At 44.1% G+C, this 22,311-nt stretch overlaps 2 protein-coding genes across 4 annotated transcripts in view; one reads left to right on the forward strand and one right to left on the reverse strand.

The window, feature by feature from the left end:
- The window catches only part of VPS13A (vacuolar protein sorting 13 homolog A), a 240,710-nt gene extending 233,480 nt beyond the window's left edge, over positions 1–7,230 (forward strand). Inside the window, exons 70-72 of one of the 2 annotated variants that reach the window (XR_013541528.1) lie at positions 3,199–3,322; positions 3,877–3,951; positions 5,599–6,552. Coding sequence is in view for 1 of the 2 variants with exons in the window: in XM_020787771.3 (XP_020643430.3) it covers positions 3,199–3,322; positions 3,877–3,951; positions 5,599–5,649 (250 nt within the window). In the remaining variant the exon portion in view is untranslated. Of the gene's footprint in view, positions 1–3,198; positions 3,323–3,876; positions 3,952–5,598 lie in introns of both variants that reach the window. The other variant, XM_020787771.3, reaches the window with a different exon arrangement.
- A 350-nt stretch (positions 7,231–7,580) lies between these two features.
- LOC110076000 (guanine nucleotide-binding protein subunit alpha-14) overlaps positions 7,581–22,311 on the reverse strand; it is a 93,503-nt gene continuing 78,772 nt past the window's right edge. The window contains exons 5-8 of one of the 2 annotated variants that reach the window (XM_072992235.2): positions 20,929–21,058; positions 13,531–13,684; positions 10,396–10,440; positions 7,581–7,897 (exon numbers count right to left, since the gene is read on the reverse strand). In XM_072992235.2, coding sequence (XP_072848336.2) covers positions 7,872–7,897; positions 10,396–10,440; positions 13,531–13,684; positions 20,929–21,058 — 355 coding nt within the window. In that variant the 3' untranslated portion in view covers positions 7,581–7,871. Of the gene's footprint in view, positions 7,898–10,136; positions 11,147–13,530; positions 13,685–20,928; positions 21,059–22,311 lie in introns of those variants that run through there. The other variant, XM_020787776.3, reaches the window with a different exon arrangement.

Here is a 22,311-nt window from a genome sequence, read left to right on the forward strand (position 1 = left end):
TCAGCTAAAAGGGTGCTGTTATTACTCGGAAGATATCCAGTATGTTCAGTCCTCATATTCTTCAGGGAGACTCCTTCTATGTCCAGTAGATCAGATGGCCAAAGTATTGGAGCTTCACCTTCAGGATCTGTCTTTCCAGTGAGCACTCAGGCTTGATTTCCTTTCGAATGGGTAGGTTTGTTCTCTTTGCAGTCCAGGGACTCTCAAGAGTCTCCTTCAGCACCACAATTCAAAAGCATCAATTCCTTGGCAGTCAGCTTTCTTAATGGTCCAGCTCTCACTACCATACATCACTACTGGAAAAACCATACCTTTGACTATGCAGACCTTTCTCGGCAGGGTGATGTCTCTGCTTTTTAAGATGCTCTCTAGGTTTCTCATCGCTTTGCTCCCAAGAAGCAGGTGTCTTTTAATTTCATGGCTGCTGTCACCATCTGCAGTGATCATGGAGCCCGAGAAAGTAAAATCTGTCACTGCCTCCATATCTTCTCCTTCTATTTGACTGGAGGTGATGGGGCCAGTAGCCATGATCTTAGTTTTTTTGATGTTGAGTTTCAGACCGTTTTTTGCACTCTCCTCTTTCACCCTCATTAAGATGTTCATTAATTCCTCCTTGCTTTCTGCCATCAGAGTGGTATCATTTGCATATCAGAGGTTGTTGATATTTCTTCTGGCAATCTTAATTACGGCTTGGGATTCATCCAGTCCTGCCTTTCACATGATGTATTCTGCATATAAGTTAAATTAGCAGGGAGACAGTATACAGCCTTGTCGCACTTTCCCAATTTTGAACCAAACAGTTGTTCCATATCCAATTCTACTGTTGCTTCCTGTCCCACATATAGATTTCTCAGGAGATAGATAAGGTGGACAGGCACTCCCATTTCTTTAAGAAACAGCTATAGTTTGCTGTGGTCCACACAATCAAGTGCTTTTGCCTAGTCAACAAAGCAGAAGTAGATGTTTTTCTTGAACTCTCTGGCTTTCTCCATAATCCAGCGCATGTTAGCAATTTGGTCTCGAGTTCCTCTGCCCCTTTGAAATCCAGCTTGTACTTCTGGGACTTCTTGGTCCGCATTCTGCTGAAGCCTACCTTGTAGGATTTTGAGCATAACCTTGCTAGCATGTGAAATGAGTGCAATTGTACGGTAGTTGGAGCATTCTTTGGCACTGCCCTTCTTTGTGATTGGGATGTAGACTGATCTTTTCCAATTCTCTGGCCACTGCTGAGTCTTCCAAACTCACTGGCATATTGAGTGTAGCACCATAACAGCGTCATCTTTTAGGATTTTAAATAGTTCAATTGAAATGCCATCACCTCCACTGGCCTTGTTGTTAGCTGTGCTTTCTAAGGCCCACTTGACTTTACTCTCCAGAATGTCTTGCTCAAGGTCAGCAACCACACTATCCTGGTTGCCTGGGACATCCAGATCTTTCTAGTATAATTCCTCTGTGTATTCTTGCCACCTCTTCTTGATGTTTTCTGCTTCTGTAAGGCCCCTACCTTTTTTGTCCTTTATCATGTCCATCTTTGCACAAAAGGTTCCTTTAAAATCTCCAATTGTCTTGAACAGATCTCTGGTTTTTCCCTTTCTATTGTTTTCCTCTATATCTTTGCACTGTTCATTTAAGAAGGCCCTCTTGTCTCTCCTTGCTATTCTTTGCAAGTCTGCATTCCATTTTCTGTAACTTTCCCTATCTCCCTTGCGTTTTGTTTCCCTTCTCTGCTATTTGTAAGGCCTTGCTGGACAGCCACTTTGCTTTCTTGCATTTCCTTTTCTTCGGGATGGTTTTTGTTGCTGCCTCCTGTAGAATGTTACGAGCCTCCATCCATAGTTCTTCAGGCACTCTGTCCACCAAATCGAGTTCCTTAAATCTGTTCTTCGCTTCCACTGTGTATTCATGCGGGATTTGGTTTAGATGATACCTGAGTAGCCCAGTGGTTTTTCCTACTCTTTTCAGTATAAGCTTGAATTTTGCTATGAGAAGCTGATGATCAGAGCCACAATCAGCTCCAGGTCTTGTTTTTGCTAACTGTATAAGAGCTTCTCCATCTTTGGCTGCAGAGAAGAATATAATCAATCTGATTTCGATATTGCCCATCTGGTGATTTCCATGTGTAGAGTCGTTGCTTGTGTTGTCGGAAAAGAGTGTTTGTGATGACCAGCTTGTTCTCTTGACAAAACTCTATTAGCCTTTGCCCTGCTTTGTTTTGAACTCTAAGGCCAAACTTACCTGTTGTTCCTTTTATCTCTTCACTTCCTACTTTAGCATTCCAGTCCCCTATAATGAGAGGAACATCTTTCTTTGGTGTCAGTTCTAGAAGGTGTTGTAAGTCTTCATAGAATTGGTCAATTTCAGCCTCTTCAGCATTGGTGGTTGGTGCATAAACTTGGATGACTGTGATGTTGAAAAGTCTGCCTTGGATTCATATTGAAATCATTCTATCACTTTTGAGATTGTGTCCCACTATAGCTTTTCCCACTCTTTTGTTGACTATGAGGGCTACTCCATTTCTTCTATGGGATTCTTGCCCACAATAGTAGATATGATAATCGTCTGAATTGACACTCGCCCATTTCCGTCCATTTTGGTTCACTGATGCCCAGGATTTCAATGTTTATTCTTGCCATCTCCTGTTTGACTACATCCAGCTTACCAAGGTTCATAGATCTTACATTCCAGGTTCCTATGCAGTATTTTTCTTTGCAGCATCGGACTTTCCTTTCACTTCCATGCACGTCCGCTGCTGAGCAGCCTTCCGGCTTTGGCCCAACCACTTCATTAGCTCTGGAGCTACTTGTACTTGTCCTCTGCTCTTCCTCAGTACCATGTTGGACGCCTTCCGACCTGAGGGGCTCATCTTCCAGCGTCATATCTTTTAGTCTTTTGTTTCTGTTCATGGGGTTTTCTTAGCAAAGATATTGGAGTGGCTTGCCAGTTCCTGCTCCAGATGGATCGCGTTTAGTCAGAACTCTCCACTATGACCTGTCCGTTTTGGGTGTCCCTGCACGGCATAGCCCATAGCTTTTCTGAATTACTCAAGCCCCTTCACCACGACAAGGCAGCAATCCATGAAGGGGGGGTGATGAATCTAGGGGCTACCTAATCCTCCTTCCCTACTTATTCCCCTCAGATGACTAATATAGGGGTTTATTTGCAATTTTATTATTTCAGTAGTTTCGTTTGCATTTTTAGTGGCATCTTGTTTGTGACAAGGGGTACATTTGGACAGTTGACATGTGAATGGCAATACACATATGATGAATTTACTAAGGAGCCATTCATTGTTGATGGACGGAGACTGCGCATTGAAGCAAAGGTAAGATGATAAATCAGACATGGTTGACTTGTAACAAAAAACAAGCATTAGATTAGCTTTAGATAGTAGCCTTGCATTGAACTGATTCAGACAGAGCCAAATTAAGATACATGGAGACCCTGAATTTCATTATATTTAATAGACCCACGGTATATTGCAAAACTTGAAAATTCAGTTTTCAAAGTATTTTATATAGTAGGCCCTCATAATTTCAAGTCCTTACCTAGCTTACTGCAAGGGCTTCCTATGTATTCCTGAACTCAGTGTCAGATTATACTAAAAGATAAAAATATACATAGGTGCAGTAATACCTAATTTTGGGAAAGAAAAATTAGTTTAAAATGTATTCTGTAGTGAGCTGAATGCCTAATTACTGTGTGTTCACATACCTACTTTTTATTTTGTTTTAATAAATACTTCTATAAAGATTTTTAAAAGAAATCTCATTCATTTCATTACATAGCTGTGAATTATGTGGTAGAAATGTGAAAGGATATCAGTTAATTGTATACTTTGGAAAGCTGGTTTTAACAGGCAAAATTTTTATTTCATAGGAACGAGTAAAGTCTGTATTCCATGCCAAGGAATTTGGGAAAATAATAAATTTTAAAACCCCAGATGATGCCAAGGTGGGTGTAAAATACTATTAATATTATACTATAATTTGATCCAAATCTGGAAATAGTATACAAATAGTCCTTGATCCATCTGTGCAGTCTGACAAATGCAAACAAATCTTTCCAATCGATTTAACACACACAAAATCCAAATCTCTACTGTACACCACTTCTTTTTATTGCAACGAAAGTCTCTGAGGAATGAGACAAGACTCTGCAGAGTTGCTGCTGAATAGCTTCAGAAAGTACCGTATTTGCCGGTGTATAAGGCGACTGGGTGTATAAGACTACCCCCCAACATTCCCACTCAGAATGTAGAGTTTGTTATATACTTGCTGTATAAGACTACCCCCTCTTCCGCATGCGTGATTCTGCTTTGGCTGCATCATGGGGAGAGTTCCTTTTGCCCCTTTTGGTTCCTTTTCGGAGAGAGCCAGGGTTTGCTGGAAGAAGGAACAGCAGAGAGGCGGCAGCCATTTTGGAGAGGCGGCAGCCATTTGGAGAGGCAGCAGCCATGTGGTTGCATCTCAAAATGGCTGCCGCCTCTCTGCTGTTCCGACAGTCAGCTGTTTGGCGCTAGAGTCAGGCTGTTCCCAGGCTAGGAGCGGGGCTCTACTCGGTCTTACTACCAGGTAAGTGACTTCGCTGGGAGAGAGGGAGGGTTTGCTGGACAAGCACCCAGCGTACAAGACGACCCCCCCCCACTTGGAGGCATGTTTTTCAGGGCCAAAAAGTCATCTTGTATGCCAGCAAATACGGTAACCTTGCATTGGTTCAGACAGAGCTATGTTAAGATAATATTCACATGTAACATCTACATGATTGCCTTCTGTTTAGGGCATGGGGGAGCAGGTTCCAAACTTTTACTGTCTGTGTAAATACATGGGACAAGATCCAATGCAAGATTTCCATTGATAGAAGAAAGAATCAAGCAAAACCAGGAGGAAAGTTAACTCTTTCATCCATTGCAGTCCTTTTTGTATGCCAATATCCCATTCCAAGGAATCAGGGACCCTTTAGAGCTGGGCTTTGGGCAGTTCTCAAGGTGACCAGATGGGAGGAATGTCCATCACACTGACATTTTAGCATTACTGCAACATTAGACTTAGTCCATAGTGATATATGATCACTTTGGTGTTGCCTCTATGGCTGGCACCACTTAGATGTGACAGTAGTTCCATAGCCATATGACATATCCCCTAATCCATATTCTCAGAAGTGAGAATGTAGCTCCCTTCGGGAGGGAGGTTCTAGTAGAGCAGGGGTCCCCAATCCCTGGGAAGTACCGGGCCACCGAGACAGATTTTCAAGGGCCAAAGGAACACACTCACATGCAGACTCCCGTCTGCTGCTGCATGCACACACACACGCTCCCCACATGCAGATGCCCTCCTGCCTCCCACATGCATGCACACACCACCACACATGTACAGACACACGCACACCCCACCACCCCAAGTCCTTGGGAGAATGGTCTTCAACTACACTGGTTCCTGGTGTCAAAAAGGTTGGGGACCACTGTAATAGAGGACGCAAATATGAGATGCATTGGCATTTGAATGATCTTTTACTATGAAGGCATAGTTTTATAGAACAATATTTGGATGATGATTCACCAACCAATTTTTGCTATCTAAATTATCTCTTTCATTTCCACAGTGGATCCTCTCCAAGCTGGAAGAAGTGAGGGAGAGCCAGCCAAAGTTATGATGGTTCAGATAGACAAAATAAAGGCTGTGCAGCTCAGGCTATTTTACATTTGATTGCAGCTTGTCATATGTGATACAGTTTGAATATTAAGGAGGTAGGACTGTGATTATTCAAGTCGATTGATTTTAAGTCTTCAATCCAGCTGAGCGAAAAGGCTGCATTGGTCTGTGTTGTACAAGCTGTTGTACTTTTGACAACTTCTGCCAAATTGTGGCTTATTAGATTAATTTAGAAATTATACTCAGTTATTTAAATCAGAAATACAAAAATGAAGTGTTTTTTTCCTGTTTGTCACATAATCTACAAAGGCTAAACCCTTGATAGTCTTGTGAGGTTATGTGGTAATCAGTTCCACCCCTTTAATTTGAGCATTTGTTTTCCTGTCTGTATTTAGAGAATTTTAATTACTATGCTATAAATTGCCACATTACAGATTAATATTCACTGTAATTCAGTTTAATTCTTCAGGGAAAGACTGACATAACCAGCACTGCTCTTATATTATGAATGACTTGCTGACCAGTTTATTCAACAGAAGCCTTTTTATTTACTTATATATAGATATATAGATATATCATGAGGTTGTTTAGTTTTTTTATACAGATAAACAGTTTGTGATACTGCAATATCATTTTTAACATTCAGTTTTTTATACAATGCAAAAATTTAACAAATGCGTCCTGGTGCCTCATGACAAGGAGATTTGCACAGCCATTTATTGAAATAATAAAACAAGTAAGGGTGTGCCTTGCAGTAAAGCTTTGAATGGCATGGTCTTTACTTCTGACAGTTCAGTAAGTCACATAAACTTTGTACAGCAGCATGTGTTGAAACAGCTCTTCATTCAAGAGTATCTTGGCTTTATATAATACTTGAAGCCAAAAAAAGAAAAGAAAAAGAAAATCTAAGTTTCATGACCATAATGAATGCATCATTTTAATGTGTGTATGTGCATTCCTTAAAAAATTAACATTCATCACTTAAAATCCAATAATGGGCCTCAGTGGGGAAAGGTTTCATAAGATGTTGTTAGGCTGTACAGTAATGCTTATAAACCCAACGTAAGTATAAGTTGAAGTCACTTCATAAAAGGGAAAATGAATGCAAATATATGATAGTATTATCTAAATGAGATTTGAGTAGTTTGATGCATGCAGTAAATGTCTGCGGACAGAATGTTATTTCCAAAGTGCTACTTGGAAGATGGTCGCAGGGGAGATTAAGATTCACTAGTGGTGCTTAAGCTACCCAAACTGTAGCTTTGTTGTAAAAGCTAAACAAAGTAAATGGCATGCCAAACGTAACTGTATATTCTATGTATTTCTATAGTCTTGCTCCATTATGTAACACCTGAGGTGGTTACAATTATATACTGCAGTTCTTCCTCATATTTTGTTATTTGATAGAGTGAATATAAATTAAATTAATGAATGCTGGAAATGCCAAAATATTATTTTTATCGTGGTTCTCAAGAATATGAAGTCTGTCCAGATTCACTGATTTAACTGACACTCCTATAAACTTTCAACCACCCATGTTGCTTCTTTTAAATGTACACAATAAATATTCTAATGACTCTTATATTGTCTAAACCATCTTTCTTTTTGTTTCTAGTATTACTTTGTGTACCTACTTAATACAAGACATACTGTGAAACATTCAACTGGCCATATTTATCCAATTCTCAACTTTGAAAACTATTTAATATGTACAGGGGTAATTGACAGCTCTAGAAATGGCCGTATGAAATATTTACTTTCCATATTGTTTATCTAAGGACATACTGTTTATCTAATTACATAAGAGCAACAAAGCACCTGGTGAAATCCAAGACTACTGTATATGTCAACTAGTGGAAGAGATCCCTGTGTGCACCCAAAATTAGGCACTAGAGGACCATCCAGAGGAGATTTGGAGATGCAGAAATGAGGAGTCAGTTTCTGTGGTGTTGGATGCTGCTCTTTGGGTTAACTGTATATGTTGTTGGACTGCAACTTCCAGTTGCCATTTGGCACAAGTCTTAGCAAAGCAGAGGGCTACATTAGCTTTGCCCATCTTTCACATACTTGATGCCTCCAGCTTCCACTCTGAACTGTCTACACCCCAGCCCTAAGATACGATCGCATCTGCTTGGATCCACAGGATACAGTGTCTAAACTCAGGGAACTACAAAAAGCATTTCTCAAAACTGCAATACCTACCCAATATGAGTATAGGAAAAATTACAGGGCAGGGTAGATACCACCTTCTACAAGACAAACCCAGAAGAGAAAGTAAATGAAAACAATTTGTCACTTTCCCAAATCCTTGGTAGCTGGGCTGTGCTTGCTTACAGGCAAACCTCTAGTTTCAAACAACTATTAACATACAACACTGATAGGGGAACTAGACCCTACTACAAAGATCTCAGCTCTCTCCTCACATCTATTCTAGCAGCACAATTACAAGATCCAACAATGTCGCCCCCCCCAAAAAAATCAAAGGATTGTTTATCTGCTAATGTTATCTATGTCATTAATGCCCTTCTGCACTCTACACAGGGCAAATGATCTATATAAAAGAAAGCTATTTCAGATCATTTCAATTTCTCTTTATATAAATCATTCCCAGGACATAACCAGACTGTTATAGAAAAAATTAAGTACAAAATGAGACTGAAATGGGAAAGCTGAGTTAAGATACCTAAGTTCCATAGTGTCAAAAAGATTAAATATCAATTAGGGATTCTTAGCTCTTCAGTGTCTGTGAAGCAACCAACATGAAACTGACAGAACTCCGGGAGGCAGCGGAAGATAGGAGGGCCTGGCGTGCTCTGGTCCATGGGGTCACGAAGAGTCGGACATGACTAAACGACTAGACGAGCTCTTCACCAAGTGTGAAACCCTCCACTGAAATCTGGAATACTCCCACAATTTACCAATTGCATCAGTAATCCTATTGTCACATTTGTACACTCATTTCCTCAGCCTACCCTATATGTGACTTGCTAATTGAAGTAATTTATGGGATGATAGCTCCACTCCTGTGAATTATTGCCACTTTGTCAATTATCCATATTCTCACCTGGTCATGGGGCTATGGATAAACATATTGGTTATGTAGTCTCATTTCAGTGGCTAAAGAAATGAACTTGATCCACAAAAATTCAAACAGAAATACAAGTCTTCTAAGATGCCACAGCATCTTGGTTTTGTAACAAGCTACAGCAGAGGGAAAACTGAGAAGCAGGGTCATGCTGTTGCCTCTGCTCTGTCCAAACGGTTTCAACTGCAGCTGGCCATTCTAAGTACTTCTGTTCATCATTAAGAATTAATGCTTGACTTTTACATTCTCCTTTCCCTTTTCCTCCCTCTGTAAACTGATATTTAGCTTGAGTAACTGACCTGCTTGATCCTCTGGGGAAGTAAAACTGCTTTATCTAAACAATATTTCTCATCACTGCTAAAACAGAGATAAGAGATACCCAAAGGTTCACAAATTGCTAGGCAAGAGAGAGCTCTAAATGGAAGTTGTTAATCGTTTTTTCAAAGTTCCACAGCATAGGGCTGATGACATCACAGCAAGTTTTGGAAATTCAACATATCTCGCTCCCATTCTAAGGCCCCTACAGTCTCAAATATTCACTTTCATTGTCAGTAAAGATGGGACTTTTGGGGGGGGGGGAGTCGCAGTCCCACAATTAGGCTTAAAGGGTTCCAGGGAAGACTGAGAATTCTTTTTCCTTCAAAACCTCATCCCAGGATTGTTGGGAACCCATGTGGCGAAGGGATGGCTGGAGGAAGTGCTTAATCAGACACCACACTTCAAGAAGGATGCTGACAAATTGGAACAAGTTCAGAGGAAGGCAACGAAGTTGATCAGGGGGCTGGAAACCAAGCCCTATGATGAAAGAACTGGGCATGTTTAGCCTTTAGAAAGGAAGGCAGGGGAGATAGGATAGCACTTTCAAATACTTGAAAGGCTGTTCTAGAGAGGAAAGACAGGATCTGTTCTCAATCATCCCATGGTGCAGGACACGCAACAATTGGCTCAAGTTACAGGAAGCCAGATTTCAGGTGAATGTCAGAAAAAAACATCCTAAGTGTTAGAGCAGTACAACAATGGAACCAAATACCTCAGGAAGTAGTGAGTGCCCCAGCACTGGGGCTTTCAAGAGAAATGTAGACAACCACCTGGCAAATAGCCTTTGATTTGTATTCCTGCACTGAGCCTCAATGGCCTTATAGACCCCTTCTAACTTCATGATTCTATGAGTCTACTGAAAATCATAACCACCACTAAAGTCATCCCAGCAGTGGTAATTTTATGTTACTAAAGGTTTTCCCCTCCTGTCCCTCTGCCCTATGGGTTCCACACGATGAAAGGGATGACTCTGGATTCACAAGGGCTTCATGACAAGAAGGATGCTTAATTTTCAAAAAACTGCCCTGGCTGATTATGGCATCATCATTACACTGTGGAACTTAATACAAACAGGAGCTCAGCCATTTTGTGGTTAGAACATATCTATATTAGGCTAATAGTTTAATGCGATTAAACAGAAAACAAAGGGAGTGAGAATAAAATGACAAATGAACAAATACATCACCTCTGCATTTTGGCAAGAAGATCTACAGCACCGGTCCTTCAGCTTTTTGCAGAGACTTGTTTTCTGTTTCACAGCAAAGCCAAGAAAGCCAAAGAAAGCAGTCTCGCGGGAAAGAAAAAACCCAACATCCTCCTTTCTCTGATCACAGTATCACCTACCTTTTGCAGGTTGCAGGAACAGTAGGTGGGTATTTGTTTCATGAACTAAAAGTGAAATACTTAATATGTAAACTTCTTTCTGCAGCTGACATAAAGGTATTAAACTTACACACAAACTGAACACTGGCCACTTTCAAATCAAAGAAAGCTGTTTTAGCCAGTGCCGTTGGAAGAAAGTCATAAAATGTAAATCATTAGATTTAATAAACCTTGGTTTTAGTTCAGTCCCAAAATATGATCCTTTTGACAATGCTGCTAACCTGACACTGTCACAGTAAGGCATTTTAAAAATTGGCTAAGGCAAGAGATTTTACATAATTTTAAATGAGAATTGAATATAAGCACTGGTATCCAAAGTGTATGATTTAAAAACTAAAAATTTATGGCTTACACTCCTATTTGTGAATATGCACTACTATGCAGGATATGCACTGCAATGCAGGATTTCATGATCAGCAGGGATACAAAAAATATTCACAGAGAGCTATCTTGTTAGTGTCACACAGAAGGCATCTTGGTCAGTGAATGTAACTAAGTAGATAAGAGTGATGGGGTTCCTTTTATGCCAGGTTGAATTCCTGGAGATTTGACTGCAGGACGGTGTCTCTGACAGCAGCAAAGACAAATCGAATATTCTCTGTGTCCGTGGCACATGTAAAATGAGAATAGATCGCCTTCTTTTTGTCTGGGTTCTGATCCTGATATAACTTCAGAATGAACTCTTGGGCAGCTTTGACATCTTGCTTAGGTCCTGCTCAAAAACAAAGTAAATAGCTTACTTAAGAGACACAGTCCTTCCTATTTTCAAATACATTTCCATTCTCACTAGCAAGTGATTAAAGCAATATGCACTGACTACAGTGATGCCTCGCAAGACGAAATTAATGTTTGCTGAGTTATGTCGTCTTGCAAAATTTTCATCTTGTGAGGCGCAGTTTCCCATAGGAATGCATTGAAATTTAATTAATGCATTCCTATGGGCAAAAAAACTGGCGGGGGACCTCTGAAAGTGACGCTGGCTCCCTGGGGCCCCCCACCTCTCAGCTGTTCAGCACTTGGTCTCAGAGGCTTCCTGGGGCTTGCCCAGCACGGAAAAAGGCAGGGGGAAAGCCTAATTAAATTTCAATATATTCCTATGGGAAACCGCGCCTTGCAAGACAAAAAATTTTTTTCCTCTTGCGAGTCACCCAAAAACTCCCAAGACCCTTATGTCTTGCGAGTTTTTTGTTGTGAGAGGCATTTGTCTTGCGAGGCACCACTGTATTCCAAAAACACCACAATCATCATAACCATCAGTTAGTCCCATGACCCCACCAAACGCACCTGTTAGGGTGATGGGACTGAGAGAAAGGCCTGTCCTGATGATTTTAACACCTAATCAGCCTCTTAAAGGGAGACAGAGTCTTTGAGATAGCTTGGACCCAAGCCATTTAGGGTTTTGTAAGTTAAAACCAGCACTTCAAATACTGTACCATAAATGAATCCGTAGCTAGCAGAGCTGGTGTAACAGGGATGGTACGTGATCCCTGTAACCAACCCAGTTAACAATCAGGCTGCAGCATTTTGGACCCACTGAAGTTTCTGAACACTTTCCAAAGGCAGTCCCATGTAATGTGTGTTAACAATGATCCAACTTGAATTTAAATGAAAAGGAGAGCTAGAGTTGGGTGTCATCCACACACTGGTGACACCAAACCCCCAAACTGTGGACAACCTCTCCCAGTGGTTTCATGTAGATGTTAAATAACATAGGAGACGAAACAGAAACCCGAGGGACCCTGCAGGTCAGCAGTTGAACAAGGGCCACTCAGCACCATTTATGAGTTCTCTCTTCCAGGAAGGACCAGAGCCATCGTAAAACAGTGCAAAGATGGGCCAGAAGGATACCATGGCCAATGGTTTCAAAAGCCACTGAAAGGTCCAGAAGAATCAACAGACATACTCCACCTAGCTCTATATTTTTGCTATCAAATTCTCAGTGTAGGTCATTCAGCAAGGTGACTAAAGCAGTCTTTCTCCTGTAACCAGGCCTGAAGCCAGATAGAGATGGAGCTACATAATCTGTCTCATCCAGTAACCTCTAGAGCTGAGAAGCCATTACCCACCCTAGCACCCTGCCCAAGAATGAAATATTAGAAACTGGTTGGTAATTATTCAGTAGTGTGGAGTCCAAGATCTTTTTTAAAACAGTCTTACTATTGCCTCCTTTAAGCATGCTGGGATCCTACCCTGCTGCAAGGAGGCATTCACCACTCCTCCTAACCACTCAACCAGTTCCTTTCTGGTAGCTTTTATAAGCCAAGAATAGCAAGAGACCAGCAGACACCTCTCCAAGGGTCTGTAGGTCTGCACCATAAGGCTGCAGGAGCTGAACCTCATCCATTAACACATGGCAAGCAAGGGTCAAAATTACATTCACAAGACCTTTATCAACTACAGCATCAAAATCAGAGCATATCTGAGCAATTTTGCCTGCAAAGTGTTGTGCAATATGTAATGTTATAATTCACTATCCGATACTAATTGGCCCAGGGTAGAACAATTAACCCCAAAGTCAGGAATGTCTGCAGCAAAAAATAACTTTGACTTTATAACTAGAGAAATAAATCTTGACATTTGGAATGTGACAAGTCTATCTTTATCTGAAAACAACATGATTAGTTTCTCCTGGCTCTCTTGACAAATATTCAAAAATGAACTTAAAAACCCTTTCAAACTCAATCACATTTATAAAAAAACAGCCTTCATTATGCACAGTCAATTCAGCAAGCAACTACACAATTTGTTTAATGTGATACTTTTTAGAAGAGGAGCTTCCTGAAGTGATGAAAACCATCTCTCTGTCACAGCCTATTATTTTCTTCACTTGTGTATCTTGTATTTCACATGCTCTGTTTTATGACTGGCCATTTGGAAAGCAAACACAGGCTTAATTGGGAAGTCTGGTTTCTGAAACAAGTATTACTTGGGGGAGGGGGGAATGCCACTATGGAAAATAAAACATTAATTGCAGGTAATTACTAGCACTCCTGCTTAATCCCAGGATCATACTTCCTATAATTAACTGAACAAATCAGACTTACAACACACAGTCCTTGTTTAACAAGGGAAATCCTATTTGGAATAGCTGCTTACCTGTGAACTCTGGAAAATAGGTAGTTAAATGTGAATACATAATCTTCTCTTCCAAGAGATCTTTCTTATTTAAGAATAAAATGATTGATGAGTTCAGAAACCAAGGATATGTGATGATTGTTTTAAATAAGGCTTTGCTTTCTACCAAACGGTTCTGCAAGAAAAGTAAAAAATGTTTAAAACACTTCACTACAATAATGTTATGATCAAACTGAAATACAGTTTGTCGTCTGCAAATCATACTATAGTCTTATCATATTTTCAACCCAAGCCTGTGCTCCTGATGCAGTTAATTTTGGCACATGCATTAGGTAGCCTTAAAATGCTGTAAATTAAATCTGAATATTCCATTCAACTGAATGTCATGATTATAAATACACCATCCCAACTATTGCAACCATTGAAAAATGAGTGCCAGGTATGTCCATACCAAATCATTGTCATATGAATTGTATCTGCAAACCAAGTTCAATGTCAGTTGAGCACTAATTTTCTTAAGAGATGAGATCTGGCACTCTGACATTACATTCTGCAACAGCAGGGTTGGATAGACAACAGCTAACAGGCGTGGTGGCGCTGTGGGTTAAACTGCAGAAGTCTCTGTGCTGCAAGGTCAGAAGACCAGCAGTCGTAAGATCGAATCCACACGACAGAGTGAGCTCCCATCGCTTGTCCCAGCTCCTGCCAACCTAGCAGTTTGAAAGCATGCAAATGCGAATAGATAAACAGGGACCACCTCGGTGGGAAGGTAACAGCGTTCCGTGTCTAAGTCGCACTGGCCACGTGACCACGGAAGATTGTCTTCGGACAAAACGCTGGCTCTATGGTTTGGAAACGGGGATGAGTACCACCCCCTAGAGTAGAACACAACTGGACAAAAATTGTCAAGGGGAACCTTTACCTTTACCTTTAACAGGCTGGTTGTAGCTCCAAGAGGAGCCTTTTAAAGACCCTTCCCAAAAGAATCTTTTTAATTGAATTTTTAAAAAGCAACACAGAAGACATTTTGACACATCCAGAACAGCGCATGCACATAGCGTCAAACAAATCCACAATAGAAGTGGATGTCTGGTCCCATTCCCATGCCCAACCCTCAAAAAACAGCCATTCCAGGACTTGGCACAGGGCTTAGGAGGGTGTTTGTCATGGAAATATGGGCCCAAACACTACTGAAGTTGTCCCCATTCCTGCACCTCAACAATTCTGGTTCTACAAATGCAAAGTGTAAGTGCTGTGGCAACTTTGAGGCTAATAAATATACAATGTGTGGTTTGTTGGTTTCGATAAGAGTGCTTCTTCATCGTGGTCTTCTGTGAATGCACACAAAGGGTTAATACCAGCGCCAGCGTTGGGCCTCTCGGAACGTTTTCTAGCTGCAAGAGAAAAGTAACAATGTTTAGGACTACCCCTACTGCGCACGCCCAGCCTAACCGTCCCTCAGTTCCATTTTTCCGCCTAGCGGTTTGGAGCCTCTCGTCTTAGCTGCGTTTATTGCTGCGTTATTGCGATCTATCTGATTTTTGGCTTTGACCTTTGCTTCGCTCACGGACTACCCTAGCGCTTTTTCCCTTCAACTTGACGACCCGGTGTATATTCTGGCTTACTCGGACTGTGTTTGGACTGCTCTGCCTTATCCTTGGACTTGTCGTTTCGGTTTCCTTACTACCCTATGTCCCCTTCAGGGCCGTTCAGCAGGTGTGTGGTGTGCGACCGCAAAATCCCCCATCAAGACGGCCACGATACTTGCCTGTATTGTTTGGGCGAGTCGCACAATCCCAAAGCTTGCCCACACTGCAAAGCCTTCACTAAGGCCGCTCTCAAGGCTCGCCAACAGCGCCTTAAACTTCATCTGTGGGAGTCAACGTTGTCTTCCACGGCGCCCTCTGAGGGGGAAATGGCTTCCACTTCTCGAGCAGCTCCTGTTCACTCAGTCGTCTCCAAAGTTTCCAAAATGTCGAAGAAATCCGCGTCGTCGAAATCGGCCGCTCCTGCTTCACCCGAGCCTCCGGCTCCGAAAGCTAAGCCGTCGAAATCGTCCAAAGCTAAGGCGGCCGCCCAGCTTAAAATGACATCTATTCCACTTTCTCCGAGCTCGGGTTCCATCCCATCGCCAATTCTTGAGGAGTTGTCGAGGCGCTTCGGGGCCTCGGCCGAGGCACCCGCACCTCCTCCTGCTCGACGTACTGAAGTGATACCGCCTTCGGGAAGGTCTTCCCCGACGCCGAGCCAGTTAGTCGCCGTCACTACTGGCCTCGCTTCTGCCCCACATAGCCCTTTTCCTGCGGGCCAGGGGTCGCCTCCCGTGTCGATCTCGTCCGTACACTCGGACTCGAGATCTCCTCGAGAGAAGATACCTCGATCACCTGTGCGCTCGAGGTCTAAATCTCCTCGAGGCAAACGTTCTCGCACGGAGAAGCATGGCTCCCCGAGTCGGTCCCCGTCCTCCGGCCGCTCGAGGTCGAAGTCTCCTCGACAGAAACGATCGAAGAAGAGGCATCGAGCTTCCACTCAGTCCGACTCTAGCGATCGCTCGGACTCGAAATCCTCTAAGCGTAAACGCTCTAAGAAGAAGCACCATTCTCATCGACGTCGTACCAAGCACCGACGTCGGTCCTCTTCTTCCCGTTCGGCGGATTCCGACCGCCCTAAGCGTCGTAAGCACCATCGACGTCGACGCGGCCGTTCGCGGTCTCCTCCTTCGTCGTCGACATCCGCCTCTCGAGACCGGTACCGCAAAAAGATCCGGTACATATATGTCTCTTCTTCTTCGGAGTCGACCCGACCTCGACGCCGACGCCGGGCCATTCGAGCCAAAGACCACCCTCTTCCGGTACCGGTTGCCCCTCCACCGCAACCGGCCCCTCCCACCTCGGCACCGACCGTGGTCCCCGTTCGACCCCCGACAACGCAGGTCGACGTCGAGAAGCCCCCTCCAAGGAAGAAGAGGGACGTCTTCTCCTCTGATCCAGATGAGGTGTCCACGGAGCGGTCTTCTGACTCCGATCAGGAGCCACCCCCACCCTTACCACCGCATGATTTACCTCCGGGTGATCTGGTGCTTTCCGATACTGGCGATACTCACGCTCCTTCTCCATCTGAGGATTTTTCTTCTTACTCTCAGATGATGTCCAGGCTTGCCAAGACGCTTAAATTGGACTTGAATCTCCCTTCCCCTCCGGGAGAGGACTTGTTCTTTGGAGACATAAAACGAGACAGTACCGCTCCCCCCAGTATAGCCTTTGTGCCTGTAGTTATGGAGGCCATCAAGGAATTCTGGGCTCAGCCTGCGGCTACACCTAATGTCCCTCGTCGCACAGAACACTTCTACAAGATTCATGGGGCCGATACTCATTTTCTGCTCAAGCATCCCATTCCAAACTCACTCATTGTTGAAACAAGCTGTTCAAGGCCTTCGGCCAAGGCTCATGTTACTCCAGTCGACAAGGAGGGTAAAAAGCTGGAACTCATCGGCAGGAAAATCTACTCCCTTGTCACCTTGCTACTTCGAGTCATAAATTATCAAACTGTTTTGGGAGCTTATCACAAACAATTGTGGCTCAAACTTTTGCCTGGGTTGAAAATGATACCTGAAGACACCAGGCAAGCTTTTCTCAACTCATATGAGGAAGCTCAGACGGTATCCAAGTATGAACGTCTTTCCATCAGACATGCAGCAGAAATCTCTGCCAGAGTCCTCATGTCTGCCATCTCTATCCGGCGCCATGCTTGGCTCCGTTCTGCGGACATAATGGAGGACGTCAAATCAAAAGTTGAAAGCCTCGCCTTCGACGCTACCGGGCTGTTCAACGAAAAGACCGACTCCCATTTGGAGGACCTTCATAAGGCTAAGAGAACTGCTAAGTCTTATTCTGTTCAGACTCAATCTAGACAGCGACGCCCTCAATGGCGTAAATCTTATGGACAGTATCAATCTTCCCAACAATACCGTCCTTACAAACACCTTCCTCAGCAGCGCTCTGGCCAGTCCTCTTCTTCTGTCCAGGGCTATCAGGGATACCGCCCTCGTCCGCCCCATCGCCGCCAACCTTTTAAGCCACCTGGCAGAAAACAAAAACAGTATCTTTGACTTTCGGCCCCCCGTTTTCACCCACTCACCACCTACCACCCGCCTTCAACCGTTTCTTCACAACTGGTCTGTCATCACAAACGACACTTGGGCTCTAAAAATTATTCAGCACGGTTACCAGCTGGAGTTTATAAGATCTCCTCCGCTAGGTTTCATAACTCATTCTCCCTTCGACTCCTCGCTAGAGGAAGAAATATCATCTCTCTTAGAAAAAGAGGCCATCTCTACAGTACCACCTCACGACGTACAATGCGGGTTTTACTCCCGCTACTTCGCCGTCTCAAAAAGCGGAGGAGGCATAAGACCCATCCTCGATCTAAGACTCCTCAATACTTACCTGCGACCCAGACGGTTTCGGATGCTTACCTTAGAGTCCATCATGCACTTGCTGAAAAAGAGCAACTGGTTCGTCCTTATAGATCTAAAGGACGCATACTTTCACGTCACTATTCACCCCGACCACCGCAGGTTCCTTCGGTTCATCTTTCAGGACACGGTCTACGAATTCCAGGCCCTGCCATTCGGTCTGTCCACAGCTCCCCGGACCTTCACCAAGGTTATGGCTCCGGTGGCGGCTTACCTTCGTCTCAGGGGCATTCACGTTTACCCTTACCTGGACGATTGGCTCGTAGTCTCCACCTCGAGAAGGCAATCCCTGAAAGACACAAGATTCATTCTGTATCTTCTTTCCAATCTCGGTCTCACTGTCAACAATCAGAAATCCCGGCTCATTCCCTCCAAGACAGTTCAATACATAGGGGTCTGCTTGGACGCTGTAAAGGGTCGAGTCTTTCTTCCCCCGGAAAGAATACACAAGATTCGACGAGCCATCAGGAAATTTTTCCCCGGTGCTCGGGTGACAGCCCACCATGCCCAGCACCTCCTCGGCCTGATGTCTTCTACGACGCCGGCGCTAGCGCACGCTCGCCTCAAACTCCGGTCGCTCCAATCTTGGTTTCTCACCCTTTTCGACCCCATGATCGACAGTCAAAGGAAACGCCTTCGTGTCACCCCGGAGCTCACCAGACAACTCCAGTGGTGGATGTACACACCCCATCTCACGGTTGGCCGGCCCTTTCGTCCACTCCGTCTCACCGTTCAAGTTACAACGGACGCCAGTCCGTCCGGCTGGGGGGCGCACTGCGGGCGCCGCACCATTCACGCCCTCTGGACGCCTCAAGAAGCCATGTTCCACATCAATTACCTGGAACTGCTGGCGGTTATCAAGGCCTTCAAGTCCTTCCTCCCTCTCCTCCGCGGCCGCGGAGTTCAGCTAGTGACGGACAACACTACCACAATGCACTATGTCAACAAGCAGGGAGGAACCCGCTCTCATTCACTCCTGTATCTCTCCATCCTCCTTTGGGAATGGTGTTACCGTCATCATATCTACCCGGTGGCCATCCATGTGGCCACGGAGGACAACACACTTGCCGACACTCTGAGCAGGCTTCACTATCAGACTCACGAATGGGAGTTGAACCCTCTGGTCTTCCAGGACCTTTGCAACCAGTGGGGGACCCCAGTGCTGGACGTGTTCGCATCCCCTCACAACGCAAAATGCTCCCGCTATGCCTCCCGGGCAGGTCTCGGTCACCACTCGCTCGGCGACGCATTCATGATTCCATGGAACCAGGGTCTCTTGTACATGTTTCCACCGATCCCGTTAATACAGAGATCCTTGATCAAACTCCGACGCTCGATGACTCCGGCCATCTTCATCGCACCCTTTTGGCCTCGCCAAGTGTGGTTTCCCACTCTAGTCAGCATGGCTGTGGACTCAGTAACCCTTCCAATGTGGCCAGACCTACTGACCCAGGAAGCAGGCAAAGTCCTTCACCCCGACCTCGACACGCTCCATCTGACGGCGTGGAGGATCGTCCAGAAATTCAGGAGGTCTTGACCAATGCCATCAAACCCTCCACGTCTCGCTTGTATGCCTACAAATGGAACAGCTTTCTGAAATTTACCCAGCAGAGGGATCTCACCTCCTCACCTGTGTCTCTTTCCACACTTCTGCAGTATCTCCGTTACCTGTTTGATTTCCACCTGTCTATCTCTACTATCAAGGTGTACCTGGCTGCGGTTGTCTTCTTTCAGCCCAGAGCTTCTCCCTCATCCCGCTTTTTCTCCCATCCTACCGTCAGGATGTTTTTGAGGGGTCTCTCTAACCTCCGACCTCCCGTTCGTCCTCCACTCCCTCAGTGGTCCCTCCATTTGGTTCTGCATGCCCTATCCAGACCCCCATTTGAACCTATGGCTACCTGTGACCTCAAAATGCTCTCTTTAAAAACGCTATTCCTAGTGGCTATTACCTCTGCTCGTCGAGCTAGCGAGTTGGCAGCTCTCCGCCATGACCAACCTTTTCTTCAGTTCTTTAAGGACAAGGTTATGCTTTACCTGGACGTCTCCTTTCTTCCTAAGGTGGTCTCCGACTTCCACGTCAACCAGCCACTTATTCTGCCGACTTTGTTTCCGTCTCCGACGACTGATGTTGAACGCATGCTCCACATGCTCGATGTTCGACGGTCCTTAGCTTTTTACGTATCCAGGACCAAAGACTTTCGCCTGGCTAACAGACTCTTCCTTTGCCACTTTGGCCCTAAGAAGGGTTGCCCGGCCTCGCCGTCCACGCTCTCTCGGTGGCTCGTGTCTACCATCGCCCTTGCCTACGAGCTCAACCACAGAGATCCTCCACAGGGACTTAAAGCCCATTCCACCCGGGCTGTTGCCTCCTCCACTGCCTTACTTCGTGGCGTCGACCTGCCCGACATCTGCCGGTCCGCTACGTGGTCTAATGCCTCTACCTTCATAACCCACTACAGATTGGACGTGAGGGCAAAAGAGGAGACCAAATTCGGGAGGGCAGTGCTAGCATCGGCTCTTCAGTGACAGCCCACCATCCGGTTAGTAAGCGTGCTAATCACCCTTTGTGTGCATTCACAGAAGACCACGATGAAGAAAGAAAGGTTACTTACCTGTAACGATGGTTCTTCAAGTGGTCATTCTGTGAATTCACACAATCCCGCCCGGCCTCCCCTCTGTCTGTCTGTCACTGGCATCTCTCTGACTCGAGGGCCTATGGCGGACAAATGGAACTGAGGGACGGTTAGGCTGGGCGTGCGCAGTAGGGGTAGTCCTAAACATTGTTACTTTTCTCTTGCAGCTAGAAAACGTTCCGAGAGGCCCAACGCTGGCGCTGGTATTAACCCTTTGTGTGAATTCACAGAATGACCACTTGAAGAACCATCGTTACAGGTAAGTAACCTTTCTTTCTGTGTGTAAACCTGTGGAGAACTACTTTCCTTTACCTCATTATCAGATTCTGTCAAGACTTGGTCATATTCACTCAGGGCAACTAAGAATATTAGAGAGGTAACATTTTCAAAGCAATGAATCCACTTCCTTCTTTCTGATCTCTGGCCACCAACATCTACCATCCTGTAAACAGAAACGTCAGTAACTAAGTGGTAACTTAACATTCAATGCCTCTCTGGAACACCAGGAATCAGACTTACATTTTCTGTGAAACCAACTTTACATTGAAAGAGTAAGTTAGTATAAAACCCAGGTAAATAGTAATAGAACACACAGATAAATGGTAACATACTGACTTTGGCAAAATTCGTCTAAGGTTAAGCTCAGAAATAAAGTTTGGGATATATAAGAACTTGACTCATATGGCTGCCAAAATCTTGCTTGAATCACAGTTTGAGCCAGATAAAAACCCCCATCTCCACTCCCGCCATCTCTACCCCTACTCTACAAAACACCACCTTTCCCTTCCTTTCCCTTCCTCTCCTCTCCTTTCAGGCGGAGGTACCAGCTCAATTAGCAACAACAGAGGTACCACAACATGGAAGTAACGTATCAGAATTACTTAGTACTTTTAAAAATGTAAGTAATGGCCACTGGGATTCTTTATGAGCATTAAAAGTCTGTTAATTTTTTTAAAGTACTATAATAAGTTTACCTGTCACTCCAAAACAATACTTTGGGAGTCATTTTGATACTTTTAGGCATTATATGTTAAAATAAACAAGTAGAACTAGTGTATCAGCAACATCTTACTTTTAAGAACAAAACAAAAAGAGTGCAGTAGGACTACAGTATCCACAAGGAATCCGTTCCAAGCCCCTTTCCACGAATGCCAGGAAAAGCGGATAAGTGAAGCACTTACTTCCAGGTTTTTTGTGTGTCCATGCAGTTGAGAGAGGGAATCGTGCCCCAGTCTTGCGAAAGGACTCGGTTTCCTGCACTCCTGTTCGCAAGAGAGGCTTCCCTGAAGCCTGAAGCAGCTGCTGCCTCCCACTCCCGCCCCATACAGCTTCTCCATTTTACCAGAAGCTGCTTCTGTCAGAGACATCAGGCCAGGAGTACAGTACATTACACTATATAGGATAGTCTCTGATTCCATCTAGTAGTCAGTCCTGGTAATAAACTTTGGGACATTTCTGGGGTTTATTTAAGAGAGCAGCTAAGAGAAAGATATAGTGTTCCTACTGTAACAAAAACCCATTGCATCTTCCCAAATTAACAGTAATATGTTACCTTCTTATTTTTGCAAGTAATGCTTATTTACTTATTTATTTATTTACTAGATTTTTATACCACCCATCTAGCAAACCAGATACTTTGTGTGGTTTACAACAATATATCAGATATACTGTATTATAAAACGGGCCAACTACTAC

This window comes from Pogona vitticeps, chromosome 2, assembly GCF_051106095.1.
Source record: "Pogona vitticeps strain Pit_001003342236 chromosome 2, PviZW2.1, whole genome shotgun sequence".
NCBI classification, from domain to species: Eukaryota; Metazoa; Chordata; class Lepidosauria; order Squamata; family Agamidae; genus Pogona; species Pogona vitticeps.